The sequence below is a fragment of the Leguminivora glycinivorella genome, chromosome 18, assembly GCF_023078275.1.
Source record: "Leguminivora glycinivorella isolate SPB_JAAS2020 chromosome 18, LegGlyc_1.1, whole genome shotgun sequence".
Lineage (NCBI taxonomy): Eukaryota > Metazoa > Arthropoda > Insecta > Lepidoptera > Tortricidae > Leguminivora > Leguminivora glycinivorella.
Window position 1 is genome coordinate 9,037,650 of NC_062988.1, and position 19,114 is coordinate 9,056,763.

Below are 19,114 nucleotides of genomic sequence, written 5' to 3' on the forward strand. Positions count from 1 at the left end.
CCTTTAATTCAGCCTGATATATTGTAACTTATTTACACAATTTTCATGGATTTAATATTGTCTTCGGTTACCGCGACAGTTACTCTTGAAAAGTCAAAGAGTCAGTCACCCGTTATAGGTACTTAATCCGTTTTCATAGTTTTATTTCTTGGATTGTTTTTCTATAAAATATCAAATTAATTCCCTGAATAGTTCATGTTATGTTTTAGTTAAAGAATGAATAATGCAGATTTTTGTGAAACTGTAGCGTCTTAATTATTATAGCTAATTCAATTAATAATTTGAATATGTATTCAAATATTTAATTTGAATAATAAGACCATGACAGGAACCGTGTTAAATGTGCCTATATCCCACAATTGTGTAACATCGGATATCAAATTTCTAATGACGAAATCGCCGGCGACACTTGTTTAGAAACACGTTGCATTTTTATCAACTCGTGAGTCGACGACTTTAACGATAATGCGTAATAGGCTTTTTTGCATAATAAAGTACCTTTTTCCGTTTTGCTTAGGTAAGGTATAAGACTAATATTATAAATGGGATAGTGTGTGTGTCTGTTTGTTTGTCCGTCTTTCACAGCAAAACGGAGCGACAAATTGACGTGATTTTTTAGGTGGAGATAGTTGAAGGGATGGAGAGTGACATAGGCTACTTTTTGTCTCTTTCTAACGCGAGTGAAGCCGCGGGCAAAAGCTAGTGTCCAATAGGATGACATCCTTCTGTTACAATGACTAAAGATTGAGAGTGCCATCTACTGGTGCATTGTAGAACGCTGGTATTTTTCAGAATGTATTGTAATGTATGTATTATTTCAGCTGCTATACCATGCACTAAATATTTGCTTTAAAAGAGGAATATGTATGTAAACGTTTGTTATATATGTATGTATATGAATAAGTATATAAATAGTATAAGAGCATTCACAAGAGTTTCCTGCCATACAACAAACCTATAGCGTATCTTCACGGTATGTATTGGAAAAAATCCCCTTATCAGTCACAGAAACGGCATAATAGATTGACGATAACTACGGATTAAGACGTTATCAGTTCTTTGTTCGCACTTTAACTAAGATTGTAAGGACAATGTTCTTACGCACTTTACTACTGGTACCTTTTTAACAATATTTTGATTGATATGAAAGTTAGTAAGGACACATTAAAAAAAAATTGTACACTTTCTGAAACACCACTGAGATTGGGTTTGTTATATACTTGCCAACACAATGTGTAAAGTGAGAAATGTTTCCAAAAAATCAAAATGCCATTATGCCATTAAAATGTGATTTTACTTGAACAACTTCAGCTTACAATTGCTAAATTAATTAAGTACCGAGTGAAGTTTGTTGTACCTTAAACACAATCGATTGTGTTTAAGTAATTACTAGTTTTATAAACGAACTACATAAGAATGCATCTAAAAGAGTATTGTTTTTAAAACAATTTAGACTTAAATTCTATAATGAACTACTAACTGAACTTAATTGTTTCAAAACAATTGATTGATTGTTACTGAATATAAACAAAGCTAAGCCATCATCTTAAACATGAATATAGCAGCTGACGGCACATGCGGAGTCTAAACAATGACCACTTGTCATGATCTGCTCACATTTACTAGAACAATAATACAGGAACACGTATACAAATGGAGAATTTCAATTGTATGACCCTGTGCAGTATAATAACATAACTTATTATCGTGCGTTTAGTAATTAGGTAAATTCTTGCACTATTTTAATGACTTTTTTAACATAGGTACTTATTTATATGTATAGATACCTATTCGAATTTAGTTTCGCATAAATAGGTCCGAATAAACGCATTTAATATTTACCTACTGTGTTTTACGTGTTGTTTGCTGTCGCATTCATGATATTAAGTATATTACGTTTCGATACATTTAATTATTGCAAAAAAATAGAAATTAAAATGTCGCAATATTGTAGGGTAATCCTGTTTTCTTACATATAGTAAGTATTTGAAAGGGACACGATATTATCGCCACTTTTCAATTAGTAATAGGTACACTTTTTGACAAACTGCAGAGGTACTTAGTAGTTACCTATTATAAATAGGTAATAGAGTAGGTACTCGAATTTAAACTCGACGGTAAGATCCATACAAAATTACCCCCTATTTTTTTTTGTTAGTCATATGTACATACAGAATGTGATCTAATAGTAAATAATCAAAAGATGTTATGAACATTTTTTTGTAATAATTATTAAACTAAGTATAATAACTATAACATTTGAATTGGTCCGTTCCATATTTGAATATGTCATATACCTACCTACTTACTACTTATTTATAAATAATAATATGAAGAGTTATATATGTCTTTGCTTTGAGTGACTTTCGTGACTTAGCAAGCCGGCACTTTGTGTACAAAGGTGAACTTTTACTGCCATGTAAATAAAAAGTAACCGTTTGAAACCCAATAATGCACTATTTATATATTAATTATTTTGCATATTATATGATATTTTTAACTACGTGCGAGTAAGTAGGTACTCAACTATAGGTGATTTTTATGTCTCCGATATGGTTAGGTACTTAAAATGAGAGTAATGAGCAATACTATCAACTGAAGAGTCAAGTAGGTGTTTAAATTTTAAGGATTAGTAAAAGTTTTGTTTTGACTTTGCTTTCGAGTGACTTTCGTGACTTAGCAAGCCGGCACTTTGTGTACAAAGGTGAACTTTTACTGCCATGTAAATATAAAGTAACCGTTTGAAACCCAATAATGCACTATTTATATATTTATATATTAATAATTTTGCATATTATACCATTTTTTTTAACTACGTGCGAGTAAGTAGGTACTCTACTATAGGTGATTTGTATGTCTCCGATATGGTTAGGTACTTAAAATGAGAGTAATGAGCAATACTATCAACTGAAGAGTAAAGTAGGTGTTTAAATTTTAAGGATTAAGAGCAGTAAAAGTTTCTCCAATGATGTTTTGCAATAATACATTATAAACCGGTTTCACATTTCGTCGAGTAAATAACTATTTTATTCGACTACTTTAAAATGTATGATAAATTGTTAGCACTACCACGGCATCGGATCTATTCGACCCCATGCAGATATGGTTAACGGTCTTGTTAACTAATTGCCATAGCAAATGTAAATATATTAGGTAGAGGTACCTACCTAATAAATTAATAATTACATATTTCCGTAACAATATTTTTTCACGACTTTTTTGCTTTATCTGTTCCAAAATTAGTCATTAAAAATGAAATTAATTGCAATAATGTCCCTAAGTATAATATAATTAATACTTATAACTAAATTACTATCTCAATGTATCTATCAAAATTATCAGCAATAATATGTGTAATATTACGTTTAAATGTATTTGAACGTAGTTTTTAGATCACCTGTATTACTAAGATTTAAAAGAGTGCAAGCACCTGTTGATCGTGCATTGCGCGACCGTCTGAACCTAGCCTAAAAGTTGCTTTGACCATCGCTGACGTGGTGAGAGCTTTCCCCGACGACCTAGTGCAGAAAATACGAATCATCCGACACCATCAGCAGAAATAAGAAACGCAATTTAAAACCCACTTCTAAATTAAACACTATCGAGGTCGATTACAAACGTCCTTAATTATAAAAGGACATAAAACGTAGGACACTACCTAAAAGGCAAGCTTAGTATTTTCAAACGAATGCCTTTAAATTAAAGACAATACCAATCAATATCTTATCAGAAAAAGTTTCCGTAAAATTAAATTTCACAAAACGTGACAAGTTGCAAAACTATTTTCCTTTTTAAAACTTACCGCTATCAAATTAGCACATACACATCACAGAGCACAGGAAAAAAAATAAAACTTTGTTCCACAACAACACTGGCACAAGTTTCGTAACGCACTCCCGAAAAAACAAAAAGAAAACAATAAATTCTAAATTTAAAACGATGCGCGTCTGTGGCCGGCGCGAGAGCTCAGTCGCGACTGAGACTCGATGGTCGCCGCCGTTTCTAAATTTATCGGTGCCAGTAAGTAATACGACAGGGCCGGATTAAGGGTAGAGCGAGTGGAGCGGCCGCTCTAGGCGCCACATGGTAAGGGGGCGCCAAAATCGAGAATGTGGAAAATTCCATACAAAAAATATACATTGCGTGGGCGCGCACATATCACAAAATTACGAGAGGAGTCGGGAATGAATCCAGCTATTGAAAATCTAGATTTTAAATCTTAATTTAGATTAAGTGGAAAGTTGCACCACATTGCCAACATATACCATTAATCAAAAGGGCGCCGTAAAAGGAGGATTCTAGCCCTTGACGAATCACATTGTTGTGCGGCCGAACGACAAAGTTACGTCGTTATCCAAACGCAAAAATATGAGTCTATCCCTATCCGATAGTCCAAAGCGGAGTTCCTCATAAAGCCAAAGGCGCAAAACGTCTCAGAGAGGCGCAATTTTGTAAGTGAAGGGCACTTGTGGCAAAATACCGAAATGGGCATCCCGACGGTAACGATCGAGTTCGCAGTTAATATCTTAATTATAACTCGTAGTATTATAAAAATAATAGTAATGAGGGCGAAATATAAGGCCTAAAAGTTGGGAACATAGGCGCCTTGTGAAGTCAAAATACCCCAAAATATTTTAAAGATCGCAGCTCTGCAGTTGATCAAAGCTTGGAAGCTCGCTGCTTCCCCGCTAGCGGGTTGAGTCTTAATAAATTGCGTCAATAGAAAAAAAAAATCGCGCTCGCTTCTCTCGCGCTTACTATTTATGTCAGTTCTCTTTTAGAACGTTATACAAAAAATAAAAATAAAAAAGCACTTTATTCATTTGTTTAACTAATACATTACACGTGTTTCTATTTACAGTTAGTTTTATTATGAATCCCTATGGTGGGTAAAGGCCTTTAGAACGTTACTTATTAGGAAAAATTCCGCGCTTGCAGCGCTCGCGTTTTCATTTCAAATCTGCTTTCCTGACTTGGCCATTAATAGTATTCCATTTTGTTTGTTATTTTATGTACATGATATCCACGTTCAGCTCCACGTAACTATACTAGGGTGCGACTGAGAAAGTTTAACCCTTGTCCCTTTCGTACTCTGTATGATGAAATCCATAAATTCTGTACAGCGTTAATCTTCAAATTACGGCATTACTATGATTTTTTTAAAAAAAAATTCGCGCTCGCTACGCTCGCGATTTTTTTAACTGCGTTATAAAACTTCTTCCCAAGGGCGCCGAAACTCAAACTCGCTCTACCCTGATCGAGTGTACGGGCCGGCGCTGCAATAGGCCTCACGACCTTAGTTCACGTTGGTAGGAAATTTTAAGCTTTTTTTCTATTGTTTGTGGTAAGTATTAGCGATTAGTTTAGTCGACAGTCAACAAAATAATCTTGTTTATTGAACCCTGTTATATGTACTTATGTTTAGTATAAGTACCCAAATGCCAGACTCAGAATAATTTGATTTTACTATTTGAATAGTTATCTACATAGTGAACGCAATGGTTTTACTTAGTTTTAATATTAAAGTGATAAATAATATTTTATCAACGTTTAAATATGGCTCTTATGAATAGAAGTAAAAAGATTGAAGAACCCATATCCGTTTGTCGTATAATGTAGTACAAATTTAGGAATTTTATCAAAAATAATATAGTAACAAGCTATCCGATAAAGATTTATTTTGAATGATGAGATATTTTACGTAAGTTGGAATGCTATGAATAAAATGCTTACAAACGTAAAAACGAGGTAGTATATTATCCACACGATGCTTTTGCTGCATTATATGTCCAATAGGCATAAATAATATTAATACTGATTAATGAGTAAATTATTGTAGTATTTTTTATTAAATAAAATAAAAAATAAAAATAAATATTAGGGACCCTTTACACTGACTGAGCCAGACCGGTTCGTCGAATGCCAGTTACCAAGGAAGTATGAAATCAAACCCAAATGAAGTGCAGGACGAAACTTAAAAAATAAAAGCGAAAGATGCGGGAAGTTCTAAAAACTTGGAAATGTTCTCAGATATTTTGTAGAATTCCAAAAAATAATAATAATAAGAAGAACCTGTACGTAGTGTATTATAAATATTTAAGTCATATTTTAGAGTACCTGTGCCTTTTTGTGTGTCTTATCATGTCTTGTAGAATTTTGTTTGGATCGGCGTCCTAAAATAGCGCTCGCTGCGTGGCAAGGTGAACCGTCGTCGGGTGTGTCTCCGGCGCTAGAGGCGCTACACACGGCTGAAACGGATGGCAAAACGAGCAAAAAGTGTGCTAACGTTTTTAAATGAAGTGTGAACTATTGAGGGCTTTTAGACAACACACGACTTTGATCGATTTAATTGAATAATTTTGAATTTTGAAGTAAAATATTCATTATTTACCTACATACATATTTACATGATGTAACTGAAATAAACAAATAATTACATTGCAATAACTATAATAAATATAGGTACATTAACACATTATTTGCGGCAATAACTTAAAATCAAATCAACCATACATGTATCGGGCCGAATCGACCTCATGTCGGAATAAAAATTGATTTAATTTATAAAATCTGTAGGGTGACTCACTATAGGTACGTTGATTGCTTCTATTGGTTATAACTGTTATAAGTACGTACTTAAAGTTAACGAAATGTAAACTGTATCGAGGGATTTTCGACAACATACGACGTTGATGTACTGCAAGATAATGGACGCTAACGACGATTGATATATGTCCAATGTATATGATCACAATTTAATCTTGCCTGTACGTCTATCGGCCCGTCCGTGTGTCACAAAGATTAGTCACTCGGCCTTCTAGTAAAAGATAACTCAACATTGCCTAGACCGAATTAATTATACCCACATAAAACTGCGCTTACGAGGTTCCGTCAGTGCAGTTGCAATCCGCGATGCAATGTAGGCGGGCTTGGTTGGTGGCACGAACTTCGTGCCATTCATAATGAAATTTATCAAATCTAATTTTTGATGGCATGACACAATACGTCGGCGTAAAATGACACGATCTATACCTACACGTTAGTGCGTTTTTACATTATCCGATCCGATATCGGATGTACCAATGATGATTATATGATATCGGTAGGCGCCATCTTTGATTTTTGCCTTAGACATACTTCCTACATCCGATATCGGATCGGATAATGTGAAAACGCACTTAGCGTCAGCGGAGCGTCCATGTAATTAGATTTATCAGGTTTTCCTAATTCATTAGGAATTCTGAAGAAAATAAGCCTATAAATCTACAAAAGTAGATGTGGGTGTTACTGTTAAGGTTGTCACGCTCAAGTAGGTAAGATTATATGCAGCACACATCTGCCGAAAGCACTCGGATCAGTGTGTCAAACCGTTTACCGAATAAACACCGCAGGTTAAGGATGATACAGAGACTGTGACTAACCTAACCCAACCGCAACATGAACAACATCGTATCGGGTGTATCGACTCTTAGTACGTTTTCACATTATCCGATCCGATATCGGATGTCGGAAGGATTTCAAAAGCAAAAATCAAAGATGGCGGCTTAACTGTATGGGATATCTGTCCTACATCCGATATCGGATCGGATAATGTGAAAACGCACTTATCCGGACCAGGGAGACCAGAAATGCGATGGCGATGGCGGGACACCTTCGACGCATTTTACGACTGGCGATGGCGGTCGTATGCAAACCATGATAAGTCTCGGAGGAAAGTGAGGCTTTTGCTCAGAGGTGGGTCAAAATATCTAGCTAGGATAAATATATTTGATTGATTGATTGATAATTAAACTTTTCACTCTCGTACCGTACTATTAGGCCACTCAGCAAGCTTCGTGGCCTAAACATGGTACTCGACTGAAAAGCTTTGTATTATATCACGATTGTATAAAATACTATTGTGTTGTATTGTATATTGTATAAGGATTCCTGTAAAATTTGCCGGACCCTAAACCAGCCGGTATATGTATTCATGTACACCCATGTTTGCATGTCTCATAATGAGGTAGAATGTAGATCGCAGTTTTTATACGCAGTTTGCCAATGTCGCCATGTAGTAACAAGTGCCTTAAATATTTAATTTACTAATCAAAGGTTTGACTTGATTGACTTAATACTAAATAGTAATACTAGTAGGTATCTAAAAGTCGGGACTTAGGCACTGATCCCTCCGCGAGCTAGTAAACTATGAGCTATCGGCTATAAAAACAAACAAAAGATTAGCACTCGCGTGCAAATAGGAGACACGGCGATAGTGATAGCTCGCCGCTGGGCGAGTAACTATAAACATCGCCGTGTCTCTTTTATTTACATGGGAGTGAATTATCTTTTGTTCGTTTTTATAGCCGATAGCTCATAGTTTCCTAGCTCGCGGTGGGACCAGTGCTATATCTGGGTGGACACTGGACATTGCTTGTAGAACCGATGACATCGGGGTACAAAAATCCAAGAGTGTGCCGCGAAACAGAAATGCAGAAAGTATTTGGAGATCTTTTATCAACATTTTTTGAACATCTTTGAACCAATGTCGGTGATGTAGGTACTTACCTATCTACCTGAAGGAATTTAAGATATAACAGTTCCACAAAAAAAATATTAAATATTATATTGATCAAATATATAATTACAGAATGTCCGTTTAAAACCACCAGACATTAAGTTTAAAACGTTCAGCTTTTAATATCATAGTTAAAGAATAGACAGTATTTTGTTCATATACACGCACTTGCGAGTTTCAAACGACTATTAAGAGGATACGGTAGCGAAAATGCTAAAATGGAAAGGAGCCCCCCTTTCAACTTGGGAATTTTAGTTAAATATACAAGTGTTATTAACTAGATTTATCGAAAAAAAAATTGTCCATTAAGAACAACTCAGTAAAAAGATATTTCAAAAAAATATTTTAAATCGAGGTTCCGATCTCGACTCTTTCCTCCTTCAAAACTTAATCAATCGGAACGAAATTTGAGAATCTGAATAACAATGAAATAATCTATGTCGGACCGTTTAGCTTTTTTGGTTAATTGTTACCAATCTTGAGTATCACACCTTTTTTTGCGCCACAATGAAAAAGGCCGTTTTTGGAAATTTTTGATTGGCTCTAGAATCTTTAAAAAGCAGAATATCAAAATAATCAAAATGGTCCGACACAGATAAAAATAATAACAATCTGTGTTGAAAAAATCATTGCTCTACGTTCAAAAACCAGGGAGGAAATAGTCGAGAGCGTTTGTATGGAGAATAGACCCCTACCGTATCGTCTTAAGCTCTATTAGGCCACACATATGTTTCTCCTTCCTTGCCTAACTGTACATAATCCTTAAAGGATTAAATAGTTCATGTTTTTCGGGTCAGCATTTCTTAGCCATAACGCGAAAAGAGGAATGTTTTATAGCTATAAGCTTTATCGTAAAGTGTGTATGTTATGTGTCCATGTAGGTATGTACGTACCTACTTACTACAAAGCTCTTGAACAGTGCAGATGCGTTTTTTCTAAGGCAGGTTTTGTCGACATATTTTATCTAAATTGGCTAAGCCATTTTTAAAACAAGTTTAAATACAACGACGGGTTTTCAACTTTTACAAAATGCCTTCATAGTCAAGATGTTGCGCATTTCTCTGGACTGTGCTAATGCTAAAAGCCTAGAAGCTGACTCATAAGGAGCAAAAACCCGTACAGCCGACCGTTAACCATTCGTACGTGTTTGGTCGTGCCTAATGACTCACAACTTGCTAAATAAAAGAAATCTGGCTTTGGGTAAACATACAAATGTATTGCTATGTGACACAGGCAAGAATTGTGTCATATATTGTTTGTATGTAAGTTAGCTGTCGGGCTTTTTCAAATAACAATTTATTGTTACTTTTTTGACCTAAGCAATAGTTTCCAGGGCGCTAAGAGTTTTTAAAAAGGGAGGGAAAAGGATTGTATACGGAATCAATAGGTACTAAGTAGTAACATACTAAGAAAATGAAAAATGGAAATAACTAAAATGATTCGTTACGTTACGTGGTCAAAAAGTGCGAAACCGCTCTAAAGAAGAGCTTTTAGATAAAACTGACGAGATCTGGATCACTACAAAAGTACCTAATTTGAATTATTATTTTTGCACTCCGCCCTCTCACATCTCATCAAAAATGCGTCTTGTAGATATCTTCTAAATATAAAATTTAGAACAATTGTAACCGTTGACGTTTTCGATGAATGGGTGGGACTTATTACCTAACCTTCGCGTCGCTACGGTAATTAGTTTTTAACAACGCATTCAACCATCATGCATCGGGTCGAATAGATCCGATGCCGGAGCAAAAGTGTTAATATAATGTACTTAGTTGACTTCAACAGTTACAATAATACAATAATGTTGCATTTCGAAGATATCTTTTAATAGTCACATTTACACCAAGAGGTGAGTTTACCCCGGTTGATCAATACATACATACATACACATACAATCACGCCTGTATCCCATGAAGGGGTAGGCAGAGCACATGAAACTACTCAAGTTTCAGTGCCACTCTTGGCAAATAAGGGGTTGAAAGAAAACGAAACTGTGACATTGCAGTGACAGGTTGCCAGCCTCTCGCCTACGCCACAAAATTGATATATGAAATTGATAAATTGATATGTAATACCATAGTTCATAAGTATAGATATAAGATATTGTAATGCCCTCACAGGGTAACATGTACTATCTCTAGATATTTTACCCAACACCATGTATCTTGATGCATCACTGTACTGTACATGTAGACAATAAATACAATACAATTTAACCCATATCCCACAGTCGCCTTCTACGACACCCACGGGATGAAAGGGGGTGGTGAAATTCTTAACCCGTCGCCACACGGGGGGGGGGGGGGGGGGTTGATCAATAATTAATTAATTAGGGCCACTTGCACCACCCGCTTAACTCAAGGTTGGGCTGTCAACTGACAAATTCCATGTAAAATGGTGGGTTAACCTCGGGTTAACCCTCCATTTTGGGTGGAGCAAGTGACCCAAGTGATCCGATATCGTCGTCGGAAGGATTACAATAGAAAAAATCCAAGATGGCGATCAAAGATCCCTGTAATGCATGAGATATCGGCCCGACATCCGATATCAGATCGGATAACGTGAAAACGCACTAGAAATAGCTTCCCGAGTCCTGGGGCCCGTTTCTCGAAAGGTACAAGCGGTACAAGCCTTGTATTACAAGTGCGCGAACTGTCAAATCGTATGGGTTGTCATGGAAACACACTTGTAATACAAGGCTTGTACCTTTCGAGAAATGGGCCCCTGGAACATTTGTTTTATATTTGAATTTGTATAAAATAAATTTTGGAGTGTAAAATGTGTACACTAGGACTTAATACCTCTGCCAAACTATGCCCCTCGCGCTGCCGCGATGTTGCCCTCTCCGGCCTCACACTGTCCTACTCCTACTCGCGCGATTATCGCACTAGGTTGTTGCCGGCCCTTTGACTCGCGCCAAAAAACCGACAAAATAGGGAGCGGTGGGCATGACGAGCATGACGAGCGGCATGACGAGTATGCCTCTGCCTACTTCCCATGCCGCTCGTCGAGTGTGTGGCAGAGGTATAAGAGGATAGGTGACACACAGGCGACGTTCCCCAGCTGTAAAAAGCAATCGAGTCGGACGAAGCTGACTAGGAGATGATTACAGTGTTGTTAAACACAAAACACTTATTTTTATATCCCACACCGCCGTTGCCAAGAAATGCAAAGTAGCTATAATTATCCCATTGTTTTTAATATTCCCTCGTGTGACGGAGTAGTAATTAATGTCCGAGCTGTGCCAAAAGCGGGCAATCGCTTCCCGGACCTTCGGGGGTAGAGATGGGTCGTGGGTAAATACCCAATCTACCCACCCAGGTATTTACCCGGTAAATACCTATCTACCCGGTATTTACCCGTATCTACCCAAATTGACGGGTAGATTCATTTCATGTTGGACATGCTGATTTGTGTTAAAATGGAGATAAATACTAAGTTAGTGGTTGTAATTTTTATACACAATTTAAAACAAAACTGTTCAGTCAAATAGACAATTAAGTTAACAGAAATTTTAATGTATATTTTTAAAAAGAATTAAAAAAATATGTTTTATGTGTGCTTTTTAGATTGTATTTTAATTAGTCGTATTTATACGATAAAGATAAACTTCCTAGTACTGGTTGGAGGGGGTTATGGTGGGGTTAGGGGGGGTAAAATGTATTTTTTTCATATTTCATGGAAACTATCATTAATATCGAAAAGTATTGTATGTACGAACTAAAGTATACACAATTTCCTACAAAAAAGTTTCTACGCATTTTTGTCATAGAACATACTATGTATGAGTTATGAGCTTGAAAAAAGATTTTTTTTAAATATTTTTATTCACATATTTTTATTTACAGTTTTAATTTATCAAACTTATAATTTATACTAAAAGCATTTTAAATTATTTCCGTCAGAGAATGATATTACACGATTTTTATAGTTGGAGTGATACACTAAAATCACATTTTATCTCATAGCAACCTATTCGTTCCCAATTTGAATAAACATTATGTGTACAATTACAAAGACTGACTTAAATTAATCTATTTTAGCCCAAACACCATTTAAAAACGTCAAATTTGGAAGAAAAATGAAAATACCCGCGTATTTACCCGCGGGTAGGTAAATATCGGATATTTACCCGGTAAATACCCACCGTCGGGTATTTACCTGGGTAGTTACCCATCTCTATTCGGGGGTAACGAGAAACGGGCCTAAATTAGTCACTGTTTATGTACAGTCAGCGCCGAATACAACCTATCACTGTCATTTAGCTCCTTAATGAAGAGGCACACTGGGCACACTGACATATTATCCCGCCAGGCGGCGCCTGTGCAAGTGTCTAGGCATGTCACTGTCATTCATAATAATTTATTTATTTATTTATTTAATCTTTATTGCACAACAAAATAAGGTACAAATGGTGGACTTAATGCCTCAAGGCATTCTCTACCAGTCAACCAATGGGCTAAACCAGAAAGATTAAGTAGGTGCAGTGTCTTAATAAAAAGAAGGAAAAGGAAACTGTAACCTAAACTATGGATAGATGAATATTAAACTATACATATTCAAGATAAACTTACATATATACGTAATAAAAATAAACATACATATATATTTACATTGATATACCTATACTATACCTAGTGTGAATCATTAAGATGACGATGAAGAAACTTTGTCAAGGAAATACTTGCGCAACATGCGCTTGAATGCGAATTTGGTCTGTGCTTGTCTAATTGAGAGAGGAAGAGAGTTCCAAAGTCTAATTGCCTGTAATATGTGTGAGAGTCTAATAATATGTGTGAGAGAGAAAAAACATATTATCTTCTCGCTCTCACGTATGGACTAATAGGGTGGCGCCATCTGTCATATCCTTTGAGTGTGCCTCCTCATTACTAGAGTCTGTTTGGAAAGAGAGGAGTCGAGAAATGTATGGGGTCCAATACATTCCACGACTTTTCTCTTCCCGAACCAAACAGGGTAAATAGCCGAATGGCACAAACGCTCACGAAACGAAACGCTCGTAGATATCTATCCTTATCGCCCCTGCGTATTGGCGTGACAGAGCCAGATCACCTTTCGCGGCGTTTCATTTTTGTTTCGCGTCGCAAAAATGCCATTCGGATACGGCACCAGACCCTAAGCAATTGATAGTAAGTACAAAGAGTACTATACTGTGCCATCATCCGCTTCAGTGTTATGATCACGTCATGATCATCATGATGTTACAGACAGACATGACATCAAACATACCTATATGACTTTCCACGATAGAAGGGACCTTATGCTTCAAGTGCACTCATAGGTATGGTTAAATTCTTTTGAAATTCCAGAAACAGTCTATTAGAATAAAGTCCAAAATGATTGAACTTGAAGCACAAGGACCATTTTTTAATGAAACGCCACAGTATACAACTCTTTTTTACGTCGGGGGTTAAAAACCGTAGCGTAGATAGGAACTTCCGAGGCGTGGACGTGTTGACAACGTTGTCATGACAACCGAGTGTAAACTGACTTACTGCGTCAAATTATTTCCTACGTCGTGCGCTTAGTTTAATACTTGAAATAATTGTAAATTAAAACTGCATTGCATATCATTCGGCAAAGAAGCTTAATTAAGTGCCTATTTTAAGTGATTTTTAAGGTAAGTAGGCCAGTTTGCATGTATGTATTAGGACTAACTAGAATGCCTAGCTCATAAAAAACAGGAAGAATATAAGAGTAAGAGTAGGTACAGATGTAGTGCGAAAAGATTTGCCTTCTAATTGTTACGGAAACATACGAACGTGTCATGCTATTTCAGTCAGTGTCAGTACAAGATGTACTGACATTGACTGAACTAGCATGACAAATACGAACGTTTCCGAAGGAAACCCTTTTCGCACTAAATCTGTAAGATACTAGTGATATCTTTACTACAAAAATGTAGGTAAGTAGCTCAGTAGAAATATACTTTTGCTAGTACCGTACTATCTAATGAATCAATGATTTATTTCCTTTCAGAGAAGAACAAAAATGGATTTGAATCTAATGGATAAGCTCCGATTACTAAAAATAGACACGGAATTACGGCCCCAGATAAAAATGAAGCCCATGAGCCGCTACTACTTCATCACCTCCACCAACCCTGGCGAGCAGTTCTTCGTATTTGTGTCTACGGCTGCTTGGCTCATCAGAAAGGCTGGAAAGTCATTCGAACAACCACAAGAAGAAGACGACCCAAACTCCACCATAGCCAACATCATTGAGGTACTACGAGAAAAACAAATGACAGTCGATTTCTCTTCACACAAACTCAAACAAGGTCACGGAGAAGAGGTATCCTACATACTTAATATATTAGCTGATGAAGCAATGAAAAAAGAAAACTTCGTCTGGCAGAAACCAATTATAAATCTAACGGATACCGAAGAAACTACTGACGATATAGATCAAGTGGAAGACGAAACAGAAATAACTTTAGACAAAGTCGAAGAAGAAATGGCGATATATTCCGAAGAATCTGAAGGCGAATTTGGCAGTGAAGATGATAAAGAATCGAGTAACGTGGCGGATAAGGTGCACGATTGGGAAGCGTGGAAGCTTGAGCTAGAGAGAGTTGCTCCGGCTTTGAGATTGAAAATAACTGCTGATGGAAGGGATTGGAGGGCGCGACATGCGCAAATGAAGACTTATAGGATGAACTGTTTGATAGATTTAAAACTACTGGTTCACAGCTTAATAAAATCCATGGAAATATAAGTTCAGTTATGGATAAAATAACAGCTAGAGAGAATATCTTGAACGAGCAGTTTGAACCATTAGTTAAAGAATATGGCGCGCTTCTTGATGAATTGAGTAAAGTAACTAATGAATATAAAGAGGTAAGCGTTGGCGTGACAGAAAGGCAAGAAATGCTGAATGAATTGACAGCTAAAGTGGAGAATATCAAGCAAAGAACGGAGTCTAAAGGATCATCTATGAACGATAACTCTCCGCTAGTTGCCGCAAAGAAAGCTGTCGTGAATTTGAAGAAGGATATACAAGAGTTGGATTTCCAGATTATTGTTCTACTCTGGCTGTTGACTACCAAGGAAAATCCTAACAGCAATAATTTGTTGGGAAATGTGGAGTCGCGAATGGTGACGAATGAAGTCTACTGAATAAAATATTAATTAAAAAAATGTACAGTCTAGTGTTAAAATATGGGTAAAAGGTGATAAAAAAACGTTTATTCGGAACTTAATGCTTAATACTAAATTACACATCTTCTGACAAACCACAATGTGATTTGTTTCTTAATTCGTCATAGTAAGAGCAATGGGAAATATTCTGGAGCAACTTTTGGAAACCCATAGTTAAACACGACTGTACCTACAGCCACGTCAGAAAATAAAGATAAAGTCCCAAATAATATAAAATGAATTTGTTTTTTCATTGATGTATAGTTTTCCACTTTGTCAGTACCTATTTGGGCCATTTTTTTCACAGTTTTGTCCAGCCCACTTTTTTGTAACATGGGGGTATTTTTTACGCGATTCATACTCAGAATCGCGAGGTCTTTCGAACCTGATAGGAGAAAAAAGATGTCCCAAGACTTCCATACATTTTTCAAACCTTCCATTTCGTTACCGCCATACAAAATGTACCTATAAAAAATGGTCGGACCGTATGCTTGTTTGCCACTGACGTAGTATAAAAAAATGGTAACGGAATGGGAAAAACCTTGGGACACTTTTTTTCTCCTATTAGGATTGAAAGAGCTCGCGATTCTGAGTGGAAACCACATTAAAAAAATCCAAATCCACTTTGTTGGGGTGGACAACATTTGTAAAAAAACTGAGATTATCCGCGGACGGACGGACGGACACTTAATACATTGACTTTGCAACACTGAGGACTACGGAACCCTAAAAATGCTTAACTTCAAAATGGGTAAATCCATTCTGCTATAAGGTTGATTATCTTTCAGATTTATATTATATTTTTTATATACAACCTTAAAAAAATGGACCACTTAATACAGGTTTGAAGTTAACACTGAGGACTAAATTGTAAATTTAATAAAAATACTTAATTTTATGCATTGCGTTTATTATGTATTAATTATAAAAAAATTACGTATACTAAACAACGATAAAAATTACTCACTCGTAATACAACAGAATACGTTATAAAATACTCTTTCGCATTTGTTTCGAGATCGAGAATTTGATCAGTATATCACGATTTTCGTAAAGAATCTTGAAATGAAGTAGGTATACTACACATATTTATCTCCTTATTCATAAGCGTTCACTAAAGTTTTCAAGCCGATAAAGTTCGTTTGTCCCTTTCAATCACACCAATACGTCGGAAAGGGACCAACGAACTTCATCGGCTTGATAACTTTAATAGTGAACTGTTATGAATAAGGGGGTTAACTTTACTGTACTTATGTATTTGGTGTTACGCTCTCATGAAAATAACCTTTTGACCGCTGTAAACTCATACAACCTGTTTTTATTGATTTCAGTTAACTTTAGGCTTTATAATATTTTAGTATTATTTATTATGACATGTGTCGTCCGACAACACTAACTTATGTTATTCATAGGGTTCCCTTACATTTATTACATCATTTATTATGTAGTAAAACGAAAAACAAAGGTTTTTTTACAATTTAACAAAAATACAAAGTGGCGGTCCTGTATGACTAGTCTAACAACGTATAGAAATGTAACGGAAATAAAAAAAACACGGTGTATAAAAGGCATACAATATCCATCTCATTTCGCTGCAGTCTGATCAGAGAAAACTTCGAGTAACTTCGTACCGATGGTGTCAAGAGCACGTTTATGAAAAATACTTAGCGGTTAAAAGGTTAAAATTATTTTTCCCCTCTCTAGCTCGGAAACCGTGTTTTGATGGTGCATTTTATCCACTAAGAGTAATTTGTTGAATAAAATCAAATTAACTGCTTTAAAATTGATAAAAAGGTGAATCTAATAGATTTACCATCTGTGGTTGGAAAAGTGATAAACGCATTAGTTTCCTTTTATACACCGGGTGCAAATTATTTTAAGTTCAATTCTAACAAATTGGTTCAACCTTAGAATTCTTTACGTTTTTCAAAATTACTCAGTAAATCTTATCTCTAATATAATTATAACAATCTCTCTTAATATTAATACGTACTTAATTTAACATTTCAATGGTAAAGTACTTCTTTGGTTACAAAAATATAATACATACATTTGTCATGGTATTTTTTTTGCAATGGGGAATGTCGCATATAACTCGCGTATACTGATAAGAAGGTATCCATTAGCAGGACAAGTAAACTTATAATAATCTTAAAATATTTTTGTTCATTATTCATCCAGGCATACTGATAAAACTGATTTTTCCGCACTAGTTCGCTAAGCATCATATTAGATTACTTCTCACATCGAAATGTACTGTAAAACGTCATACGATACACGTGCGAAAAGATTGGGAATTCGTAACTGATGTCGATATAAAACACTCCCTTCAGTCGTGTTTAAATTTATCGCCACTCGTTTCGTATTTCCTCTTTTCCACACTTATATCGTAATGTGTGAAAAAGAAAAATGGGACATACACGCCAACGTCACCACGGGCGTGATTAAAATTACATATAATTTTCCGTGACGTAATACGCCGTGCGCGGATCCTCCAGGACCCCCCATGGAGCCTAGGTTGTCCATACAAATTGACCACGTGAACCCCTGGGCTGGGCACACACATTGACCCCCTCTCCAAATCGTGTATCATTTTCTAATACAAGCAAAACCTGTTGCACTGGCTCTAGTGTCACCAACAAATAAACCAATGTAAAATAAGTTCTTTCTTTCCATCTAGAGATTTATTTCACAGCCTGGGGTTATCAAAACTTTCTATTTTTCATAATTATAACCATAGTGCTTCTTAAAGTTAACATTTAATATCTATCCATCTAAAATTTGTTACAAAAAATGTCACATTGCACAATCATGAATTTAAATCTTGTTATTGGGTGAATCAACTTTCATGGTTACGGTCCCCTGAGTCACGCTGGTTTTATGCAAAATTATGCTACTGAAATTATGCAAGCATACATGTAGTACACGTTTGTATGTGGCAAATTAAGGAAAGGGTTTGTAAACACCAGAAAAATGCATGTTTGTATAGTTTAAGTAGCATAATTTTGCATAAAGCCAGCGTGACTCAGGGTACCGTAACCATGGCAATAACAGGCAAGAAAAAGTTGATTCACCCAATTAACAGGATAGTGTATTCATACACAATCAGTTCCCATTTTCCTCCCTGGATTTTATGTCTCACAATAATTTGATATCTGAAGAAGAAAATGGGAATGGAAAATCGATCTCATCCTCGTGTTTAAATACGGTTTAAAATATGTAAGTATTATGTACTTGTTTTCACTCATTTAAGTTATTTGTGGTACATATACATAATTATACCTAGATAGATATTTTTCTGGCACGAACAAAGTGATAATATGTCATTTATTATCGCTGTTGTACTGAATCTTGGGTAGTTTCATGTGCTCTGCCTACCCCGTTTAGGGAATATAGG

The 19,114-nt window shown here is 35.9% G+C and overlaps 2 protein-coding genes across 2 annotated transcripts in view; one reads left to right on the forward strand and one right to left on the reverse strand.

The window, feature by feature from the left end:
* The window catches only part of LOC125235759 (probable serine/threonine-protein kinase fhkE), a 61,479-nt gene extending 57,539 nt beyond the window's left edge, over positions 1 to 3,940 (reverse strand). The window contains exon 1 of the mRNA XM_048142343.1: positions 3,803 to 3,940. The gene's annotated coding sequence lies outside the window, so the exon portion shown is untranslated. The remainder of the gene's footprint in view (positions 1 to 3,802) is intronic.
* Positions 3,940 to 16,106, forward strand: LOC125235760 (intraflagellar transport protein 57 homolog). The gene is given in 3 exon segments (XM_048142345.1): positions 3,940 to 4,020; positions 14,558 to 15,227; positions 15,230 to 16,106. Coding segments are annotated over 3 exon segments (1,218 nt in total). The 3' UTR covers positions 15,697 to 16,106.
* Positions 16,107 to 19,114: the final 3,008 nt, after the last annotated feature.